This window comes from Pelophylax lessonae (genome assembly GCF_965119305.1).
Source record: "Pelophylax lessonae genome assembly, chromosome: 3".
Taxonomy (NCBI): Eukaryota; Metazoa; Chordata; class Amphibia; order Anura; family Ranidae; genus Pelophylax; species Pelophylax lessonae.
Window position 1 is genome coordinate 493,037,852 of NC_138770.1, and position 22,144 is coordinate 493,059,995.

Consider the following 22,144-nt stretch of genomic DNA (forward strand, 5'->3'; position numbering starts at 1 on the left):
TCTTATAGACAAGATGATCATATTGCCAGGTTATTTTTCCTTATTAGGGATTATTTGTGCTCCAGGAAAAAGAGGGATTTACCCCATTGTGTTTTTTATATTGGTGATTTTCTTTTGTCAAATATTGTGTGCTAGACTAATACAACCTTTTAAATAACTTTCAGAGATTTTTTGAGAACCTAAATCCAATGGGGAATGTTGCAGAGAAGGAATTTGAAGACTACTTGTTTAAGAAGTCGCTGGAAATTGAACCACGAAATGCAAAGACTTTGCCAAGATTTGTAAGCAGCTCTTAGTTCATATCTAATGCCAAACAGTAATGGAAAGTGTTTTAGTCTACAGTCATGTGAAAACAGTAAGTACATCCCATGGAAATGGTTTACCTTTTGGATATATTTAAACAGGCAAACATTTTTTCCTTATTCAAACAGTGCCTACAGAAAAATTGCCTCTTCAATAATTTATAAAACTTAAATATCAATAGATGTAATGGTATAATGTGAAAGTTGAGTACACCCTTGGTTCCAGAACTGATATTGTTCCCTTTAGCAAAAATTACCTCTTGTAAGAATTATGCATATCTGGTCACCATTAGAAAAGGATTCAAATCCGGGCCTTGGCTAGTCCAGTCTATGGCCCTCTATTTTTTGTGTTTGTGCCTTTCCTTGATGGACTTGCTAAAATGCCTTGGATTATTTAAAGATCCATTTCCAATTTAACATCAACTTTTGTACAGATGGTTTTACATTCTCATTTATCACACTTTGATATAATGCAGAGTTGAATTATTGATGGAATTTGCCCAGGTCCCGAAGCAGCAAAGTTGAGCCTAATCCATAACATTTTCACCACCATGATTCATATGTAATGCTTTCTTTTGTTTGCACCAAACATGTCTACCTTGGCTAAACAAAATTATATCATTGATTCATCAGTCCAATAGCACTATGTTCCAGAAGGCCTAATCCTTACTTGTAGGCAACTATGATCTTGCTCAAATGTTCTTGCTTTTTTTCTGGCATATCTATAATGCCTGTTACGTGGGTGCAATCTTTTTCTGATTGTAGATGTATGCACTTACACTGTTGTAATTGTTACCTGCAGACCCCACAATAAAAGTTTGGGGTTCTTTGAGATTTAATTTAGCACCAAACAGTCAGCTCTTAGGCCTACTTTTCTGGGATGGCCAGTTCTGGATAAATGTGCATTTAAAATATAGGCCACTAGATTATTTTCCTGACAGTGCAATAATTGATTTAGCAAAACTTGTGCCAGACTCATAGGCATGCACAGCCTTCTTTCTTACAGAACTTTTTTGGATCTTGGCATTATTAAACTGTACAAGTCAGTATACAAATGGACACCAGGTATCTGACGTTTAATTAAGACAGGTTCCACCTGCTTAACTTACTAAGACTCCTTTCACACGGCGCCTCCGTTTGGTGGACACTACTTGTTCAGCGGGGATTGCTCTGCTGATTCCCGCTGAGCAGGCGGATGACAGGTCCGTCTCCACTCACTGTGCAGAGCAGAGAAGGACACAGCCCCCTCTCCTCTATGCTGAAATCTGGTGAAAACTGATTGACAGTCCATTTTCAGCCGATTCGCCAGGCGGATTAGAAAATAGGACCACCATCCATCTGGATTGTTCGGACAGGATCGGTTTGGAAAGCAGCGGACATGTTACTGCTGACATCCGCTGCTCCATAAAGAGTGTGAGGTCCCATCAGGTCTATCTGGAAAACTGACAAGCGAACCTGATCAGACAGCCCCTGTAAAAGGGGCCTAAGGAGCACATTGGCACATAATCTGGAACACCTGATTCTGATTTCATGGATTTGAAGTGGTGGTAAGTGTATGGGGGTTATAGATACTTTTTCCAAATGACAAATCTTCATTTTCATTAATTGAGATTATGGGAATGTCACTTTTTTGTCATTTGTTCCAATGTATTTTCTTTTTCTGTGGGCACTATTTGAACAAAGATCTGATGTTCATCTATTTTAACATATTGAAAAATTTACAATTTCCATGAGGTGTGCTTACTTTTTCACACTCGTCCCAGCCAATTGTGCATAGTAAGGCTCCATGTACACGGGACGTTGTTAAAAGTCCCTTTGAATGCTGGAATTTTTAGGACGTTTGAAACGTCCGTTCGGTCACGTTTGTACCCGCGTTTAGCGGGCGTTTAGCGGCGTTTGCGGGCGTTTGCGTTTAGAAGCGTTCCTAGAGGTCAAAAAAATTATTCCCCTTTAAAATGGAAAAACGCGAACGCTAAACGCGGGTCATCGCGTTCGGACGCTTTCAGACGCGTTCGGACGCGTTTGTGCGTTTGAAACGCCGGGAAACACACGTTCGAACGCAAATAATTGCGTTCTAAAAACAGTCCCTGAACGCAACTGCCTGCAAATGACTGTAAACGACCTGGTGTACATGGACAGATAAGATAAAATGTAGATGGGTTCAGGGGCTTCTGAAAAAAACGCCCAACTGCTCCTAAACGGCCATTTCCAGCGTCCCGTGTACATGGAGCCTTACCTTAGGTTGGAGTATCCCACTTATTCCCTTCTCTGTAAATCTGAATATGAAAATATTTACATTAATATATTATATATTTACTTTCACAAGCAGCAAGTAGCTATAGACTGACTTTCTATGTATGTCAAGTTAACCTTAAGGCTAAGTTCACATGTAGGCCTTTTGGGGCATTTTTGGGGCGTTTTTCTGCTCTAGGATCAGCTCAAAAAACGCCCAACAAGACCAATCCTATTCATTTCAATGGCCCCTGTTCACATTTGAGCATTTTGATGTTTTAAGCAAAACGCCCAACGCTCAAAAAAGTACACGAGCTTCTTTTTGGGCAGATTACAGGCGTTTTTATTTTTTTCCATTGGTCACTTATCAACCTAAAAACGCCTGCACAAAAACGCCTGAAAAAAACGGCCATAAAAACGCTTGAAAAAAACGCCTGTAAATAGCAACGCCAAGATGTGAACGTAGCCTAAGGGCTCTGCTGACACAAAAACAGTTTTTCATAGTACACAGTAGCTTAAGGCAGTTATTTTTCTTTTTTTAATTAGGTCAGCTGCTAAAGTATTTGTAGCTATTGACTTTTAATAAAGAGACAACTAGTTACCTATCCAGGGATTTAGCGCTGTCCTCACCTGAGCAGGCTTTCCTGTACTTTGGGTCCCCAGCGCAAGCAAGGAGGTTGCAGGGGAGGGAAGAGGAAAACTTTCGGTGGAATTGCCTTGGTGATTCCAGCAGAAGTGGGAGTAGGTACCTGAAAAAACTAGGTACCCAACAAAACTAGGTACCTGCTCCCCCCCCCCCCTAAAAAAAAGAAAAGGTTTCTAAAAGTGTAAGTGTTGGGGAGAAAAGGAGAATTCTCTGTGACACCAGTATCATAGGGTTACCCTGTTTTAAATGTTTAATTATAAAAAAAAAAGATTTTAACAAAGATGCACAATATGTAAAGACACTTTTTTTTTTTTAAGATTTTTGGTTTGTAGAAGAATTAGATCCTATTCTAGGTTTTATTGCTTTCTGTGCCCCCCGTTATAAAGCTTCAACTATGCTCTTCTGCTCTGTCCTGTTAACCACTGTCTCTGATACAGAAAGTATTGGAAAATGCAAAATGTTTTGGTTTGTACAGGAATAGGAGGTATGGGGACATCTTCCCACAGCGAAACCTATTGTGGGGATGACTATCTAACAAAGAGTATTACCTAGCTTTGTTCTTACTTTCTGCTGTATCTCTGGGACAGGAGGTGAAGGGAAATCACATTAACGGAACACAGACAAAAAAAAAACTGGCAGGGGTCTTATCTATTCCCTACTCCATCAAAAGTGCGAACTAACTGGAAAAATTGGCCAAAGATCAGCCTTTAATGCCTTCAATATTTTCTTTGTACTTCTGTACAGAGAATGACTAGCCACATCTGGTTGGTTGATATTACAGTTTTGCTCTTTAGTACTGCCCAGCCTCATTGAGCTCTGTTGTGCTGAAACTACAATGTACTCTTGGGGTCTTTAATTGTACCGGTAGCCCTTATTGTTCCTCATGGCACCTCCGTTATTGTTCCTCATGAGTGTTTAGTCATGTAGGCCAAAATTAGCTTACTAGCTTCATGTGACATGGCTGATTTTTATTCTCAGCCCTTAGTAACATGTATACAGAATATTGCTTCACACCTTGGTATCTTTATTTAAGCATTAAATTCACATCACAGGTATGACAGGCAGGGTTGGTGCAAGGACTTTCGACACCCTAGGCGAAACCTAATTTTGACACCCCCCGAACTTCACCATCTTTGCATTGCCCATGTATACGCATACCTCCCAACTTTTGAACTTGAGACTCAGGGACACTTCAGGCCACAGAAAAAAAAAAAAAAAAAAAAAAAAAAAAAAAGTGGGCGTGGCCAAACATGGTCATGGGAGGTGCTTAAGGGCCATGGTTAACCACTTTAGCCCCGCTTACATTGAGGCTTTGCCGCGATCCCGTCCAGCGACGTAGACCTACGTCGCTGGACTCCGCCCCTTGTGGGCGGCGCTCGCGCGCCGCCAGAGGCTCGCTCCCGCTGTGTTCATTCACAGCGGGAGTCGGGCCAGGGGAGGAGCAGCGGCGATTGCCGCTGCTCTGCCCCGATCGTCGGGGATCTCCATAGTGACAGGGACTGACAGATCGGAGTGTTCAGCATAGCTGGACATCCGATCTGTCCTTCTGTCACACAGTCACCTCCCCCCCCACACGTCAGTAAGCACCAGGCATACATTAACCCCTCCCTCTCCAATAAAATTAACCCCTTCCCTGCCAGTGTCATTTTTACAGTAACAGTGCATATATATAGCACTGATTACTGTAGTAATGTCACTGGTACCCCCAAAAGTGTCAAAAATGTCAGTCAAGGGTCCGATCTGTCCGCCGCAATGTCGCAGTCCCGCAAAAAAAATCGCAGATCGCCGCCATTACGCGTTAAAAAAAAAAACACCAAAAATGACAGAAATCTTTCCCTTAGTTAGTAAACGCAATAACTTTTGCGCAAACCAAACAAAATACGCTTATTGCGATTTTTTTTTTTACTAAACATAGGTAGCATAAAACAAATTGGCCAAAAATTTAAAAAAAATTTAGATTTTTACATTTTTTTGGGGGGAATTTCATATAAAAAAATGTGAAAAATATTGTTATTTTTTCAAAATAAACGCTCTTTTTTTGTTTATAGCGCAAAAAGTAAAAATCGCACAGGTGATCAAATACCACCAAAAGAAAGCTCTGTTTGTGGGAAAAAAAGGACGTAAATTTCGTTTGGGTACGGCGTCGCACGACCGCGCAATTGTCAGTTAAAGTCGCACAGCGCCGAATCGCAAAAAGTGGCCTGGACGGAAGACAGCAAAATCCTCCGGTGGTAAAGTGGTTAAACAAAACCTGGGTGTTTCATTGGAGTCTCAGGGATACATATAAACTGCAACACAATCATCTAGAAAATTACTTCCAATACATATGGTTTTGTATAGACTATAAATAGAAAGCAATCCTAATATAGAGGATTATGAAAGACCCGAGGAACCCGGGATGGAGTCAGAGAATAAGTACTGTAGTATGAACCAATTCTTAGGGAGAGAGAGAGAGAGAGAGAGGGAAGGATAACTATGGTATATGGAAGACAGGAAGGGGGGATCACTATGGTACATGGAAGAAAGGAAGGAGGGGTCACTATGGTACACGGAAGGCAGGAAGGATCACTATGGTACATGAAAGGCTGTAAAAAAGGATCACTATGGCACATAAAAGGCAGTAGGAAAGGATCACTATGGCACGTGGAAGGCAGGAAGGAAGGATCACTATGGCACACGGAAGGCAGAAAGAATCACTGGCACATGTTATGCAGGAAGGATCTCTATGGCACATGTAAGGCAGGAAGTATCACTATGGCACATGGAAGGCAGGAAGGATCACTATGGCACATGGAAGGCAGGAAGGATCACTATGACACCTAGAAGGCGGGAAAGATCACTGTGGCACATGGAAGTCAGGAAGGAAGGACCACTATGGCACATGGAAGGCAGGAAGGAAGGATCACTATGGTACATGAAATGCAGGAAGGAAGGATCACTATGGTACTTGAAAGGCAGGAAGCAAGGATTACTATGGTACATTGAAGGCAGGAAGGAGGGATCACTATTGCACATGGAAGGCAGGATGAAAGTTCCACTATGGCACATAGAAGGCAGGAAGGATCACTATGGCACATGGAAGGCAGGAAGGCTCACTATTTTACATGGAAGGAAGGATCACTATGGTACATGGAAAGCAGGAAGATTATGGCACTTGGAAAGCATGAAGACTGGTACATGGAAGGCAGGATGACTATGGCACATGGAAGACTATGGCAAATTTAAGAAAGAGAGAGGGGAGAGTTAACTCACCCGAGGCTGCATTGTCTTCAGATGCTTAGGAAGACATCAGGACAGGAGCACTGGCTGCTTTGAAATCTCCCACCCACACCCCCTTCCCAGGCACAGATTGGCTGCACTCCGGGTTTGTGGGTGGGAACAGGGGGGACATTGGAAGGAGGTGGGGCAGACCTAGCCTACCTCCTTCTCCCTCCTCTTACAGGATATACAGCGGGCGGGGGGGGGGGGATATGCAGCGGGTGGGCGGTGGAGGTGGAGGGACTGTTGCTTGGCACTGAGCAAGGCTTAGTATGGCGAGCACCAGACAGGGGAAGTAGTGGAGTCCAATGCCGGAACATGCTGAGGCCCCCGACTAATGTGCTCTCTAGGCCGACGCCTTCCTTGCCTATAGGTAGCGCCGGCCCTGATGACAGGAACATAAACCCATGTAGCGCAACCAATATTATAAGTCCCAATTTTTATATATATAAAAATTCCACCGCCATGCGAATCTAAGTAGTGTTCAAAATATTATATGAAAAGTTCATATAATCCAGTGATTTCAGTGACGACCACCTCTTGCTGGAATGTCTGCTCGCCTCCAAGCAATGACCCCACTACAGAGTTCCAATCCCCTGTTTGTATGTCTCTCTGGATATCACAAGGATACTCCTCCACAAAGCATTCCTGAACCAAACTCGACTCTTCTAGGAATCTGTCATTCGTGTATGGCCAAAAAAAAAAAAAAGGGGAAACCATAGTGCTCTTTGCTTTGAATATTTATTAAAACTACACACAGGGATAGAATACTCACATGATGTGAAACAAAGGCATATCTTCAACTCTCCAAGCTGATACATAAAACTTAAAAAATGCCCTGAATAGTGACTCCTTCCACCTGTACGCGTTACACTCCCTGATGAGCTTCTTCAGCAAGTGGGGAGCCGTCAATTTTTAGAGGATTTCATATCATTGCGAATTAACAATCTTCCTCAGAGTTTGAACCCCTGTGCAATAGGCTAAGGCGGTAGGATTACCTGTAAGTGGTTCTAAGTGTGTCCCCACTTCTCTTTTCCTCTTCCTCCCTACTCCATATGGGCACTTCCGCCCTACTCCCGAACACCAGAAGTGATATTTCGTCACCTAAACCTATCGCTCGAGTCATGGAAGAAACCGGACATGGCATCACCGGAAATTACATTCCCGACTCCAATGTAACCATGTTTACTTCCGCCCCTACCTTATGCCCTATAGCTTGGACGCTCCCAAATACACAAAGCTCCGGCCAGATTTATAACTGACACTTCCTGATCACAGTCTCTTCTATGGTGACCCCAAGGGCCAGCAGGCGAGTTCTTTATCGCTAATATGAACAAACTCCCCACTAAGCCCAGCACGCAAAGTGTCCACACCCCCTGGAGTAACTCTATTTACACCAGGAGTAGGATAAGGCAGAAACCTTTTTGGCTACGCCATCACTTCCTGCTGTAGGACTTCCAGTTTTTTTCTGCCTAGTCAGGAGTAAGGACCTGGCCCTCTGCTGGGATCTGCGGTCCTGGCATTTTTTCCTATTTAGATTAAATTTTTTACTTTTTCTTCATTATTTTTGTTCCTGTGTGAACCACAATCAACTGCTCCTGTGAGAACTACAATCAACAGCCGGACTGGGCAACGCACTGGATATTCTAGTTCCTTACCGTCTTCCCAGTCTGGCCTGCGAGCGCGACTGGAAACTATTAGCTCTGTGCTAGGTTGGCCACGACATAGCCCCAATGGACGGAGGCTGTCCAGCAAGTGAAACACCTTGTGAGGTCGCATAGCCCTGGTCACGACAGCAGTCACGACCAGAGTCGCAGCGTACCTCAGACCGCAGCGGTGGACTGCTGGGAGTGGCGCCCACCTGGTGACCATGGTATGTGAGTAGTGCCCCCCCTTTCCTGCGGAATTGTTGGGGTGATCGCAGGCCCCCCTCCCCGGGGATGGTAGCCCCCCCCCTGTGTCTTTCCTCCCCCTTGTGCTTCCCCCTCCTCCTTGTGGGGTTCCCACGTAAATGTAGTGCCCTCATCTGTCCCCTGTCCCCCCCCCCCTCCCCTTGGCTCCTGTTTGGGGGCATTGGTGAAAGTGGGTAGGGGGGGATATGTGGTGCTAGGCTGGAGGAGCGGTGGGTGATGCTGCTGTCGGCCTCTGTAGGGGTTGTCTGTAGCTGGGTGCTGCGGGGGGGGGGGGGTCACTATGGGGTCCCCTCCTGGGGTCTGTGAAGTCTTTCCATGGTCTTTGTGATTCCCGGTTCGGCGACCATGTTCCTGTAGTTCAGCAGCCATGTTTTTGGTTTCCCAATAGACTTGCATTGGCGGCCATTTTCCTGTAGTCTGAGACAGTGCTGAGGATGTGTGGGCCTCTAGTGTCAGGTCAGTGTTTCCTCTTTCCAGCAGTGTGGCAGATAGTTTTCGCACTTTCCAGCTCAGGTGGACAGTCTCTGGTGGTACACTATCCTTCCTTTGCTGTATACAGCGCAGCGGGTGCGCTGATTCTTGTAGTGCCACCGCGGTGCACGGGCGTAGGGGCCCCCCATTTTCTTTTTCAAAAAATACATTTTTTCTTTGCTGAGCAGTGTGGTTCCGCTTAACCATTTATGGTCATGGAGCCTGGGGAGCTCTTTTCACCACCCGATCCACTCCTGGAAGCTACGGGACCCTCTGGGTCTCAGTCTGCCCTGGCAGCTATGACGACAGCTCTGCAGTCACTAGCAGCCGAAGTAGATATGGCTCTGCAAAGGAGACCTGGCAAGAAGCGCCCCACCTTCATCTGTAACCTCTGCTTCCTCAGATTCTGAGGTGGATTTGGCCACCACGGATGAGAGTCAGCCCACTGGGTCTGCGTCCAGGCACGCTGAGTGCCCTAATAGTGAGGATGAGTCGTCGTCCTCTGCAGCCATGCATGAAAAAGCACTGGTGGAGGCCCTGATTGTATCAGTGCGGGAAGCTTTAAAGTTGGAGGACTCCGCTGCTGCTGAGTCGGCAACAACATTGCATTTGGGCACCCGCAAATCTTCCAAGGTGAATAGGGTTTTTCCCTTTCCTGCCTATTTTGACGATACATGGAACAAAGGGCGCTTCTGTTTGGAAATCAGTCCTCAATCATGGTGGAGAAAGGAGGGTAAAGGAGATGAATGGACTTCCAATATCGTGCAGAGGTACCACGCTCATACAGGGGGCAAGGAAAGGAAGAAGGCGCCTCTTAAGTGCAGCTTGTGAAACTTTTATTGTACACACGAGAAGAAAAACACTTACAAGATAGATGAACAATAGCGTCATAACTCAGGGTCTCTTCCCGATCCTGCGGCTCGTTCCTCCTAAACTGTCCAGCAGCAAGGAGATAGTGGAATGGAGGAGCCCAATCAGGAGCGTTTTGCTAAATCCTAAATTTAAATTAAATTTGCTGAATCTCTTCTGAAGAAACTGATGGTTCCACCGTCTGTGGACTCTCAGATTTCCAGGCTGAATAAGACCACACTCTTGCCGGTGGAAGATTCCCCGTCTTTTAAGGACCCCGTGGACAAAAGAGCTGAGGCTCTGGTCTGGTTCCTTTTCACTGAGGCTGGTTCAGTTTTAAGACCGGTGTTTGATATCACCTTGGTATGCCAGGCCTTAATGGAATGGGCTAAGGTTTTGCGCCAGGATCTGGAGAGGAGTCAACATCCTACTGAGCTGGCCGACCTGTCGGATCAGTTTATCCAAGGGTATATTTGTGATGCATCCCTGGATGTTGCCTCCCTTGCTGCCAGGGTTTCTGTGACGGCGGTGATCCTGATTAACATGATCTGGTTGAAGTACTGGTCAGCTGACCAGGCTTCTAAAAAGGTACTGACTGATCTTCCCTTTGTAGGTGACCGTTTGTTCGGTGCCTTTATGGAAGAGATCATTAAGGGCCTTACGGGAGGCAAGAGTACCTTGCTTCCGTGGGCTGCTAAGCGCAAGGAACCTCGCCCTAACCTGGGGCCCTTCTTTTTGGGCTCATAAGCTGACCTTCCGTCCAGCTGGCTCACAGGAAAAGGGCTCAAGATCCACCCCTAACTTTTCGGGAGGCTCCAAGGGACCCTGGAATGGTAAGTCCGAAGTGGGCGATTTTGGTTCCGCAGACAAGCCTTCCCCATCCTAAAGGGGTGCCCTCACCCGCGTCCGGGGTGGGGGCACCTTCTTTTTTCCAGGTCCGTGGACCGTGTTCATTCAGAACAAATGGGTCCACAAACTGATTTGGTATGATTACAAGATCGAATTTCGGTCCTTGCCTTCGGCAAGGTTCTTTCCTTCCAACTTAGGCCTGTCTCCAGTGCGGCTACAGGGCCTTTACGCAGCAGTGCAGGACCTGTTAGCACAAGAAGGTATTGGGCTGATTCCAGCGTTGGAACGTTTTCAGGGTTTTTATTCAAATCTGTTCACAGTTCCCAGGAAAGAAGGCAAGGTTCGTCCGATCTTTGATCTCAAGGCCCTGAACCACTTTGTGCTGGTTCAGAAATTTTGGATGGAATCCATCCACACAGTAGTAGCTTTCCTTCCTCAAGGAGATCTGATGGCTTCTATCGAACTCAAGGATGCTTACCTTCATATTCCAATATATGTCGGGCATCAGCATTTTGTTAGTTTTGCCGTAGGCGAGGAGCACTTTAAATTCGTGGCGTTACCCTTTGGTCTCGCCTCAGCTTATCGAGTGTTCACAAAGGTTTTGGCCTTATGTCAGAAGCAGATTACAGTACTGGGTTACCTAGACGATCTGCTTCTGCAGGCAGAGTCCTCCTCGGCTCTAGAAGCCAACTTGGAGGTTACGGTGCAAACTCTGCAGGAGTTTAGGTGGACACTGAATTTTCAGAAATCAGCTCTGTCTCCGTCCACCAAGCTGGAATACTTGGGTCTGACGCTGGACTCAGCGTCAGCCCGGGTGTTTCTTCCTCAAACAAAACTGCTGAAGCTACAGGAGGCTGTTCAGCTCCTGTTGTCCAACCATCGATCATCACTCAGGACTTGCATGCAAGTGCTGGGTCTGATGGTCTCCACCATCGAGACGGTTTCGTTTGCGCAGTTCCACACCAGACCTTTGCAAAGGGGGATTCTAGTCAAATGCAACAGGGATCCACGGTCATTGGACAGTCTGATTCGGTTGAGTCGGGGTTCGAGGGAGTCTCTTCTATGGTGGCTTTGCTCCCAGGCCCTTCGTCTGGGAATCTCTTCTTCCCCTGTATTGGACTGTAATCACCACTGATGCCAGTCTGTCCTGATGGGGAGATGTCTTGGGAGTGTGTTTGGCCCAAGGAATCTGGACTCGGGAGGAGTCCAGGTTGCCAATCAACATCCTGGAAATTCGGCGATCAAACTATGTCTCAGTGGACAGATCGTCTGCAGGGGTGCCCTGTGCAGATACAATCGGACGATGCTACGGCTGTGGCATATGTCCATCATCAAGGGGGCACAAAGAGTGCCCTGGTGGCCCGGGAAGTGGCCGGCATCTTGAGGTGGGCAGAACGATATGTTCTGTCCCTCTCTGCTGTGCACATTCCGGGGGTAGGGAATTGGCAAGCGGACTATCCCAGTCAGCAGACGTATCCGGGAGAATGGTCTCTTTCCCCGGAGGTTTTCCATCAAATGTGTCTTCGGTGGGGGACCCCCGATGTGGACCTGTTGGCCTCTTGTCTCAACAGGAAGGTGCAGAGGTTCGTGTCACTGTCTCAGGATCCTCTGCCTGATGTCGCAGATGCTCTGGTGGCTACGCAGAATCGAGGTAGAATGAATTCCAGCCATTCTGGTGGCACCAGACAGGCCTCGTTGGTCTTGGTACGCAGGCCTGGTAAGGCTGGTAGCAGACGTCCCTTGGAAACTTCCTCTCAGGGAAGATCTTCTGCCTCAAGGACCAATCTTCCATCCTGCTTTACGGTCGCTGGCTTTAATGGGTGGCTATTGAAAGCCAGGTCTGAAAGACAGAGGGCTGTCAGAGTCATGATTCCTACACTGTTGAAGGCTAGGAAATCTACTTCCAGAAATATTTATCATAGGGTTTGGAAGACCTATATTACTTGTTGTGAGTCTCGGGGGGGGGGGGGGGATTCTCCCCGCTCCTTTTCTGCGTCTCGCCTGTTGGAGTTTCTGTAAATGGGTGTAGATCAACGTTTAGCCCTGGGCACCATCAAGGGCCAGAGTCTTTGGTTCACACTTTTGTGCAAGGAGTTCGCCATCTGGCTCCTCCGGTGCGATCCCTGGTATCTCCATGGGATCTCAATTTGGTTCTGTCAGTGCTTCAAAGGTCTCCCTTTAAAAAAAAAATTGGGAAATTCCTCTGTTGTTACCTGGTTGGCTATGTTTAGCCTTGTTGGGAATTCTGCTTTTGCTGTGTTTTTCCCCACCCCTCATGTTGACACTGCTTTGGGACTCCCAATAGTCTGAAGAATTGAAGCTGTGTCTGTCAGTGAACGAAAGAGAAAACTGGTTTCTCTTACGTTCTCCGACAGTCCCCGCCCATTCACACAGTCTTCACTAATGGGTATTGCTTCCTCTCCACAGGAGTTTCTAAGCATAAGACTTGTAAAAGAACAATTTATCTACATAGTCACACCCATGGAGGCTGTCCTTCTAGTCCAGAGGTCTCCAAACTATGGCCCTCCAGTTGTTCAGGAACTACAATTCCCATCATGCCTAGTCATGTCTGTGAATGTCAGAGTTCTACAATGCCTCATGGGACGTGTAGTTCTGCAACAGCTGGAGGGCCATAGTTTGGAGATCCCTGTTCTAGTCCAATACCCCCCTGCAATAGCCATCCCAATTCAGTTTGTCTTCTGCCTAGCTTAGGAGTGGATAGGCTTCCCTGGACTGAGGCTACAGTCTCAGCCTTCCTCTTTTTCTTTTATGATTTGTTTTCTGAAAATGTAATTTTTCTTTACTTTGCTAGCTGTTTATTTTATCAGCACTAGTTAGTTGGATCTTCGGATGAAGACGGCGTTTGCGGAGTAGGGAATCGGACTGACCGTCCTGGTTCCCCAGGACAGTGGGTCAGATGGAATCCCAGCCCGCCATTGAGCGTTTCGCAGGCTATGTGTTCGCCCTGGCCTCACATACGACCCGGCCCTGTCCATCAGGGATGCAGCCATGTGAGGTGGCTACCTCACTGGACACAGCACAGGTTCGTCAGTGCACTACTAGTGTCCTGCGTTTCTGGCTGGCGGCACTCCCCTGCCATCTGAGGGTGGGCGGTTTCCCACTTGAGATGAGGCACCCCACACCATCGGGTGCAGGTAAGTACATTCTGTGTGGGGCCTCTGTCTGGGGTCAGCAGTCCTGTGTGTCTGTGGTGTCCCCTGTGTCTGTGCGTTTTGGGCTCCCTGTTCCCAGTCCCTGCGGGGGTTTTTATTCTCTCACAGCAGCGCTGTGTGGGGGATTGGGGAGGCCCTCTCCTGAGGTCACTTTAGGGTGCTTGGAGGTGCAGACGCATGCGGCGACCGCTGCAGGGTTAAAAACCGCTGGACCGCCATTTCAAGTGTGGGCAGCATGTCTGGCTTCATTATGGGCGTTTATGCAGCATGCTATGTAGTGATCTTGCGTGTGGCAAACGATCGTTCCGAGCACATGTCGGCGGCCATCTTGCCGAAGCCCCCCATTAGTTTCAATGGGCATCCATTTTCCCTTGGTCTGCCGCCTCGGTTCACCCTCCAGCGGTGACATCACTTCCTTCTTTCTCACAGAGCGGACCGAAGGAGCTGGTAACACACTGTGGGGTTCTGTCCTGCTGTTCCTTTCCTGTCTTATTTTGTGCAATCTTCCTGGTCAGTTTTGTCCCTGCGGGGGGTCTGTGTTCCAGTCTCTATAGCGGTGCGCTGCGGGGTCCGCGGCGCTTTTAAAGGGCCAATTTTAAAAACTTTTTATTTCTGTTATGGAATCCCAGGACAGCAAATTCACTCCAGCTTTGGTGGGGGATTCAGGGTCCTCTGAATCGTCTAACCAGACTAATTTGGCGGCTGTTGTGGCAACTTTGGTGGCAAAAATGGATGTGCTGATGTCTGAACATGCTGCTAGGAAAAGGCCTAGGATTTCCTTTTCTTCTGATTCTGAGTGTGACATGGTTGCTGTAGGTAGCGTGGCCCTTTCGGGGTCTCGCTCTACTCAGGACCCGCAAGAGTCTGAGGGGGAGGCGGAGGTCGCAGGGCTGGATGACTCCCCCCCCCCCCCCCCCCCCGGGTCGCCCGAGGAACGCGCAGCTATGGATGAGTTGATCCTAGCAGTAAAGGAAACACTTCATTTGGAGGATGAGCCCACCCCTCCGGGCGTTGTCCTCTTTCGGTACACACAGGACCCACTAGTTTTTCCTTGCCCCGCAGAATTTCGCCATAAGGTGAATGAGCTATGGCGTAACTTAAAACACACCTTCGTGGTGCCTAAGAAGTTTCAACTTCTCTACCCTTTTGCGGCCACTAAGGCTGCGCGCTGGTGTGTGCCTCCTCAAGTGGATCACACGGTGGCCAGATTGAACAAGGCTACCTTGGTCCCCACCGAGGACTCCCCGGTGTTTAGGGACCCTACTGATAGGAGGCTGGAATCTCTTGCCCGACATTCCTACATGGTGGCGGGTTCCATGCTCAAGCCTATTTTTGCCTCAGTAATGGTGGCTCAGGCTGTGGCGGATTGGACCAAGGTGCTCAAACGCACCCTCGTGGCTGACTCTGCCCCTCCCACTGCAGTGGAGATGGTGGATCAGATTTATCGAGGGGTCATGTATTGGTGCGATGCGGCTCTAAATGAGGCCCCTTTGGCAGTGCGCCTGTCCAGCATCGCAGTGATTAACCGTCACTTAATCTGGTTAAAGAGCTGGTCGGCTGACCAGAAATCCAGGAAGACGGTGGCTGACATTCCCTATGCAGGGTCTCGCCTTTTTGGGGAATCCCTGGATGAATTGGTTAAAGGAGTCACTGGGGGCAAGAGCACTCTGCTGCCCCAGAACTCTAAGGGGAAATTTTTCCGCGGTAAGTGGGCCCCCTCCTTTAAACCTAATCAAGGATCCTTTCGTGCCTTCAGGGCAGAGAACAAGGGAAAACCCTTCAAGGGCCAAGGTGGCCAGAAAAAACCCTGGTTCGGCAAACAAAAATCTGGCCAGGCTGGGACGGCGGCTCAGTCTGCCTCTGCCTGAAGGGACGCCCTCACCCGTTTCAGAGGTGGGGGGACGTTTGCGCGGTTTTCTCCAACTTTGGCTGCTCCGAATCACGGACAGGTGGGTTCAGGAAATCATTCGGTCAGGGTACAAGATCGAATTTCTTTCACGGCCGGCGAACAGATTCTTTCCCTCAAATCTTCATTTGACCCCAGGGCGGTTGCGGGACCTGCATCAGGCGGTGCAGGATCTGCTAGCCCAGGGGGTTGTCGTCCCGATGCCTCATCGGGACCGGTTTCGGGGTTTTTATTCAAATCAGTTCACTGTGCCCAGAAAGGAGGGCAAAGTGCATCTGATTCTGGACTTAAAAGCGCTGAACCGCTTTGTGCGCGTTCGAAAATTCCGCATGGAATCACTTCGCTGGATGGTGGCCTCCCTGGCCTAAAGGATGCGTATCTACACATCCCCATTTTCGAGGGTCATCAGAGGTACCTCCGATTCGCTATCACGGAGGATCATTACCAGTTTGTGGCGTTACTTTTCGGGTCTTTACGAAGGTATTAGCGCCTGTTCTGGGCCTGTTGCTGGCACAGGGCATTGCGGTCTTGGGATATCTAGATCTCCTGTTAAGATCGAGTGCCAGTCAGAGCATGCTGCGCGATCTGTCCACTACGGTCCACACGCTTCAGGAGTTCGGTTGGACAATCAACCTTCAGAAGTCGACCTTGTCACCTTCGGTTCGTCTCCCGTATCTGGGAATGGTTCTGAACTCTGCTCAAGCAAAGGTGTTCTTACCGGAGGACAAGCTCCGGACCCTACAGAACGAGGTCAGGTCCCTCAGGGACAACAAATCCTCGTCACTCCGGACCTGTATGCGGTCCCTGGGGTTAATGGTATCTGCCTTCGAGGCGATACCATTTGCACAGTTTCACACGCGATCTCTCCAAGCGGAGATCCTGGCCAGGTGGGACAGACTACCTCAGTCCTTGGACCTGAGAGTGTCTCTGAGCCGCCAAACCAGAATGGATCTGTTGTGGTGGCTTCAGTCCCCGTCGGTGTCGGACGGAAAATCCTTCCGGCCAATTCTGTGGACCACGGATACCAGCACGGATACTTGGTCGGAGGAGGAATCCTCCCTCCCGATAAACATTCTGGAATTGAGAGCGATCAGGCTGTGCTTGATCCATTGGTCGGATCGTCTTTAGGGTCGCCCTGTAAGGGTGCAGACGGACAATGCCACTGCGGTGGCGTACGTCAACCACCAAGGGGGCACCAGGAGTGCCCGGGCGGCCCAGGAAGTGACCAGTATTCTGTCTTAGGCCGAGACTCATGTCCCGGCGATATCGGCAGTGCACATTCCGGGTGTGGAGAATTGGCAGGCAGATTATCTGAGCTGCCAGACCCTGGACCAGGGGGAATGGTCCCTGCACCCGGAAGTATTTCAAATGCTGTGCGCGAAGTGGGGATCCCCGGATGTGGATCTGTTCGCGTCTCAGCTAAACCACAAGGTGGAAAGGTTTGTGGCAAGAACGCGCGATCCTCTGGCAGACGCCTCCGACGCGTTGGTGGTGCCTTGGCGTCAGTATCGTCTGATTTATGCTTTTCCTCCGATTCAGTTGTTGTCCGGGTTCCTTCTCAGGTTGGCCTCGGAACAATCACTGGTGATTCTGGTAGCGCTGGACTGGCCTCGCCGGTCCTGGTACACGGACATCGTTCACCTGGCCGTAGAGCCTCCGTGGCGGCTGCCAATGCGGGAAGATCTACTGTCTCAGGGACCGATCTTCCATCCTGCTTTACAATCGCTGGCTTTAACGGCCTGGCTATTGAGACTCAGGTGCTGAAGGACAAGGGATTGTCTACTTCAGTTATTCCTACTTTAATTAAAGCAAGGAAAGCGACTTCCAGAAAAGTCTATCATCGCACATGGAGGTCTTATATTGCGTGGTGTGAATCCTTTGGATTTCCTCCACGTACCTATTCGGTGACCCGAATCTTGGCTTTTCTGCTAGAAAAGACAAAAAAGAAAAAGAGGGGCGCACCGACCTAGTGCATTACCATAAAACCATTTATTAAAATATTAAAAAGTGTACAAAGTACTCACAAAACTGGTGTGATACAACACACATCAAAGTAGCATATACAGTCTCCAAAGTAGCCAGGTCCCAGTTGTGACGAATGGACATGCAGATAGTCGCATGGGGCTGCTGTGGCTAGGCTGACGCGTTTCAGGGGCGAGCCCCCTTCCTCAGAGCCAGAAAAAATGCTGCTAGATCACAAGCCGAGCGGCCGAAGACTAAATGGGAGCTGGCCCCACCTCTTCCTGCTCCGCCCCAACCCCAAGGGCGGGACAAAGGGGAGGGGGGAAGGGAAGAAAAAGAGAAGAGGAGGAGAGAAGGGAAGGGAGAAGAAAAAGACAGAAAGGGCAGCGGGAGGAGAGGGAGAGGAAGGAAAAGTGGGGACGCTGGGACAGGGAAGGAACATGGAAGAGGGGGGGGGGGCAAGGACGCTTGTCCAGCCCGAGCCAAACCATACCCACCTTCCAAGGCCAGCTCGGACTGTGTGATCAGTGGCAAGAAATATATATACAGCAATTGAAACACTTGTTCAAACACAGTCCGAGCTGGCCTTGGAAGGTGGGTATGGTTTGGCTCGGGCTGGACAAGTGTCCTTGCCCCCCCCCCCCTCTTCCATGTTCCTTTCCTGTCCCAGCGTCCCCACTTTTCCTTCCTCTCCCTCTCCTCCCGCTGCCCTTTCTGTCTTTTTCTTCTCCCTTCCCTTCTCTCCTCCTCTTCTCTTTTTCTTCCCTTCCCCCCTCCCCTTTGTCCCGCCCTTGGGGTTGGGGCGGAGCAGGAAGAGGTGGGGCCAGCTCCCATTTAGTCTTCGGCCGTTCGGCTTGTGATCTAGCAGCATTTTTTCTGGCTCTGAGGAAGGGGGCTTGCCCCTGAAACGCGTCGGCCTAGCCACAGCAGCCCCATGCGACTATCTGCATGTCCATTCGTCACAACTGGGACCTGGCTACTTTGGAGACTGTATATGCTACTTTGATGTGTGTTGTATCACACCAGTTTTGTGAGTACTTTGTACACTTTTTAATATTTTAATAAATGGTTTTATGGTAATGCACTAGGTCGGTGCGCCCCTCTTTTTCTTTTTTGTCTTTTCTATCAGTGGTTCTGGATACCCTTGATCCTGAAGGGGGCAGCAAGACCAAACAGCTCTCTCTACATCTGAGTTAGTAGTGCACCTCTTTCTACTCCATCAGACAGCACTCGAGCGCAGGAGGTTTTGTTTTACTTCTTGGCTTTTCTGCAACAGGGGGTTGAGCAGAAGCTGGCCTTGAGTACTGTCAAGGGTCAGGTTTCAGCGTTAGCAATTTTCTTTCAGAAACCTTTGGCTACCCTTTCCTTGGTGCGGAATTTCATCCAGGGGGTACGGCACCTGGCTCCGCCAGTGCGCGCGCCCTTACCGCCCTGGGATCTTAATCTGGTGTTGTCGGTTCTTCAGAAACCTCCCTTTGAAAATATCAGGGAGATTCCCTTGCTTACATTATCCCGGAAGGTGGCCTTCTTGGTGGCCTCTACTTCTGCACGCAGGGTGTCAGAACTGGCCGCATTATCCTGTCGTTCCCCATATCTGGTGGTTCATAGGGATAAGGTGGTTCTTCGTCCGAATCCATCCTTCATTCCTAAGGTGGTTTCAGAGTTTCATCTGAATGAAGATATTGTGCTACCTTCCTTGTGTCCTAAGCCCAGTCATCCTCGGGAGTGTGCGTTACATTCCTTGGATGTGGTTCGGGCAATCAGGGTATACCTGAAAACTACGGACTCGTTTCGTAGAACGGATTCACTTTTTGTGATCACGGATGGCCCCAAAAAGGGGTTGCCTGCATCTGCCGCGACTATCTCCAAATGGATCAGACAGACGGTGGTACAGGCTTATTCTATTAAGGGTCGGAATCCTCCGTTCCCTGTTAAGGCGCACTCCACTCGGGCACTCTGTGCTTCCTGGGCCTTCCGCCATCAGGCGTCAGTGGTCCAGGTTTGCAAGGCGGCTACCTGGTCGTCGGTTCATACCTTTACAAAATTTTATAAAGTTGCTGTGATGGCATCGTCTGATGCCTCTTTTGGCCACAAGGTTTTGCAGGCCGCAATTTGAGGAGACCGCTGGTCTACCTCGAGGGTTTTTTTCTCTTGGGTTTTCAGTTGAGTCTCATCCTTTTGTCTGATGAGCCTTTAAAACTTCTAGTTGGCACCGGTTGGGCCTTCTAGATTGGATTTTGATTTCTGTTATCCCACCCCTCATTTGTGGCACTGCTTTGGGACGTCCCAATTTGATATTAATCAAGAGGACTGCGTCTGTCAATGAGCGACAGAGAAAAATGGATTTTTGTAAAATCTTACCGTAAAATCCTTTTCTCTTAAGCTCATTGACAGACGCAGTACCCGCCCCTCTACTTTTGAGTTGGGTTGGGTTAAATTCTCTGACACTGCTTTGTGACATAACTAACATCCTGTAGCAGAGAGAGAGAGGATATACCCTCTGGGACTGCCCCTAAGGTGTAGCCAGAACGTTTTCCTTCTGCCTAGTGTCCTACTCCTGTAGAGGGCAGTATAACCCAATTTGATATTAATCAAGAGGACTGCGTCTGTCAATGAGCTTAAGAGAAAAGGATTTTACGGTAAGATTTTACAAAAATCCATTTTTTTTTTTTTCAAAATTGTGGTTCTTTTTTGTTTATAGCGCAAAAAATAAAAACCGCAGAGGTGATCAAATACCATCAAAAGAAAGCTCTATTTGTGGGGCAAAAAAAACAATTTTCAAGTTTTTGGGGAAAGGGTCGCACGACAGCGCAATTGTCAGTTAAAGCAACGCAGTGCTGTATTCCAAAAAATGGCCAGGTCATTCCGGGATAAAACTGTCCAGAGCTGAAGTGGTTAAATTAATGATTAACCACTTAAGCCCCGGAAGATTTTACCCCCTTCCTGACCAGACCCCTTTTTTCAGCTTTTTCAAGCATTTCGTGATTTTAACTGACAATTGCGCGGTCATGCAATGCTGTACCCAAAAGAAATTTACGTCCTTTTTTTCCCACAAACAGAGCTTTCTTTTGGTGGTATTTGATCACCTCTGCGCTTTTTATTTTTTGCGATATTAATAAAAAAAGAGCGAAAATTTGTGCGAAAAAATTACATTTTCAAATTTGTCTTTTAAAAAAATATCCAATATACTCAATTTATGTAATTTTTTTTGGCCAAAATATATTTAGCTACATGTCTTTGACAAAAAAAATTCAATGAGCGTGTTTTTATTGGTTTGCGCAAAAGTTATAGCGTCTACAAACTATTATGTAAATACTGAAATTTACGCAGCTTTAATTTTTGACTGCCTATCTCATTTCATGAAGTGCTAAAATGGCAGGGCAGTACAAAACCCCCCCAAACTACCACTTTTTGGAAAGTAGACATCCTAAGGAATGTTCTGAGAGGCATGTTGAGTCCATGGAATATTTTATATTTTGCCACAAGTTTTGGGAAAATTACAATTTTTCTTTTTATTTTTTTATTTTTTTTACACAACGTTGTCACTAAAAGATACATTTCTCACACATGACATGGGTATATGTGGAATGACACCCCAAAATACATTCTGCCGCTTCTCTGGAGTATGGGGATGCCCCATGTGTGAGACTTTTTGGGAGCCTAGCTGTGTACAGGACCGCGAAAACTAATCAACACTCTCAGGTTTTCTAATGGCGTAAATTGTGCATGTCACCTCTGCACTACCTGTCACAGTTTCGGAGGCCCTAAAATTCCAAGATAGCACAAAACCCCCCCAAATGACCCCATTTTGGAAAGTAGACACCCCATGCTATTTGCTGAGAGGCATGGTGAGTCCATGGAATATTTTATATTTTGCCACAAGTTCCGGGAAATATATATATATATATATATAGGTTTTTTTTTTTTTTATAACACAAAGTTGTCAGTAAATGATATATTGCTCACACATGCCATGGGTATATATGAAATGACACCCCTAAATACATTCTGCTGCTTCTCCTGAGTACAGGGATACCCCATGTGTGAGACTTTTTTGCAGTCTAGCCGAGTACAGGACCCCGAAAACCACTCCTGACTACCTATCACAGTTTCGGAGGCCATGAAATGCCAAGACAGCACAACCCCCCCCCCCCCCCAAATGACCCCTTTTTGGAAAATAGACACCCTAAGATTTTTGCAGAGAGGCATGTTGAGTGTTTTGCAGATCTCACTTTTTGTCACAAAGTTTTGGAAATTGAAAAAAGAGGAAAAAAAATAATTTTCCTGTTTTTTCTTCATTTTCCAAAAAAAATGAGCTGCAAAATACTCACCATGCCTCTCAGCAAATAGATTGGAGTGTCTACTTTGCAAAATGGGTTCATTTGGGGGGGTTTTGTGCCATCTTGGCTTTTTATGGACTTCAAAAGTGTGATAGGTAATAAGGAGTGAGATCAACAATTTACGCCCTTAGAAAGCCAGAAGGTGCGGATTGGTTTTCCGGGTCCTATACGTGGCTAGACTGCCAAAAAGTCTTACACATGGGATATCTTGGGGTGTCATTTCACATATACCCATGGCATGTG

General features: G+C 47.7%; 1 protein-coding gene across 1 annotated transcript in view; it reads left to right on the forward strand.

The window, feature by feature from the left end:
- The window catches only part of SOS1 (SOS Ras/Rac guanine nucleotide exchange factor 1), a 628,878-nt gene that overhangs the window by 508,235 nt on the left and 98,499 nt on the right, over positions 1-22,144 (forward strand). The window contains exon 19 of the mRNA XM_082249445.1: positions 165-281. Within this exon, the coding sequence (XP_082105571.1) occupies positions 165-281 (117 nt within the window). The remainder of the gene's footprint in view (positions 1-164; positions 282-22,144) is intronic.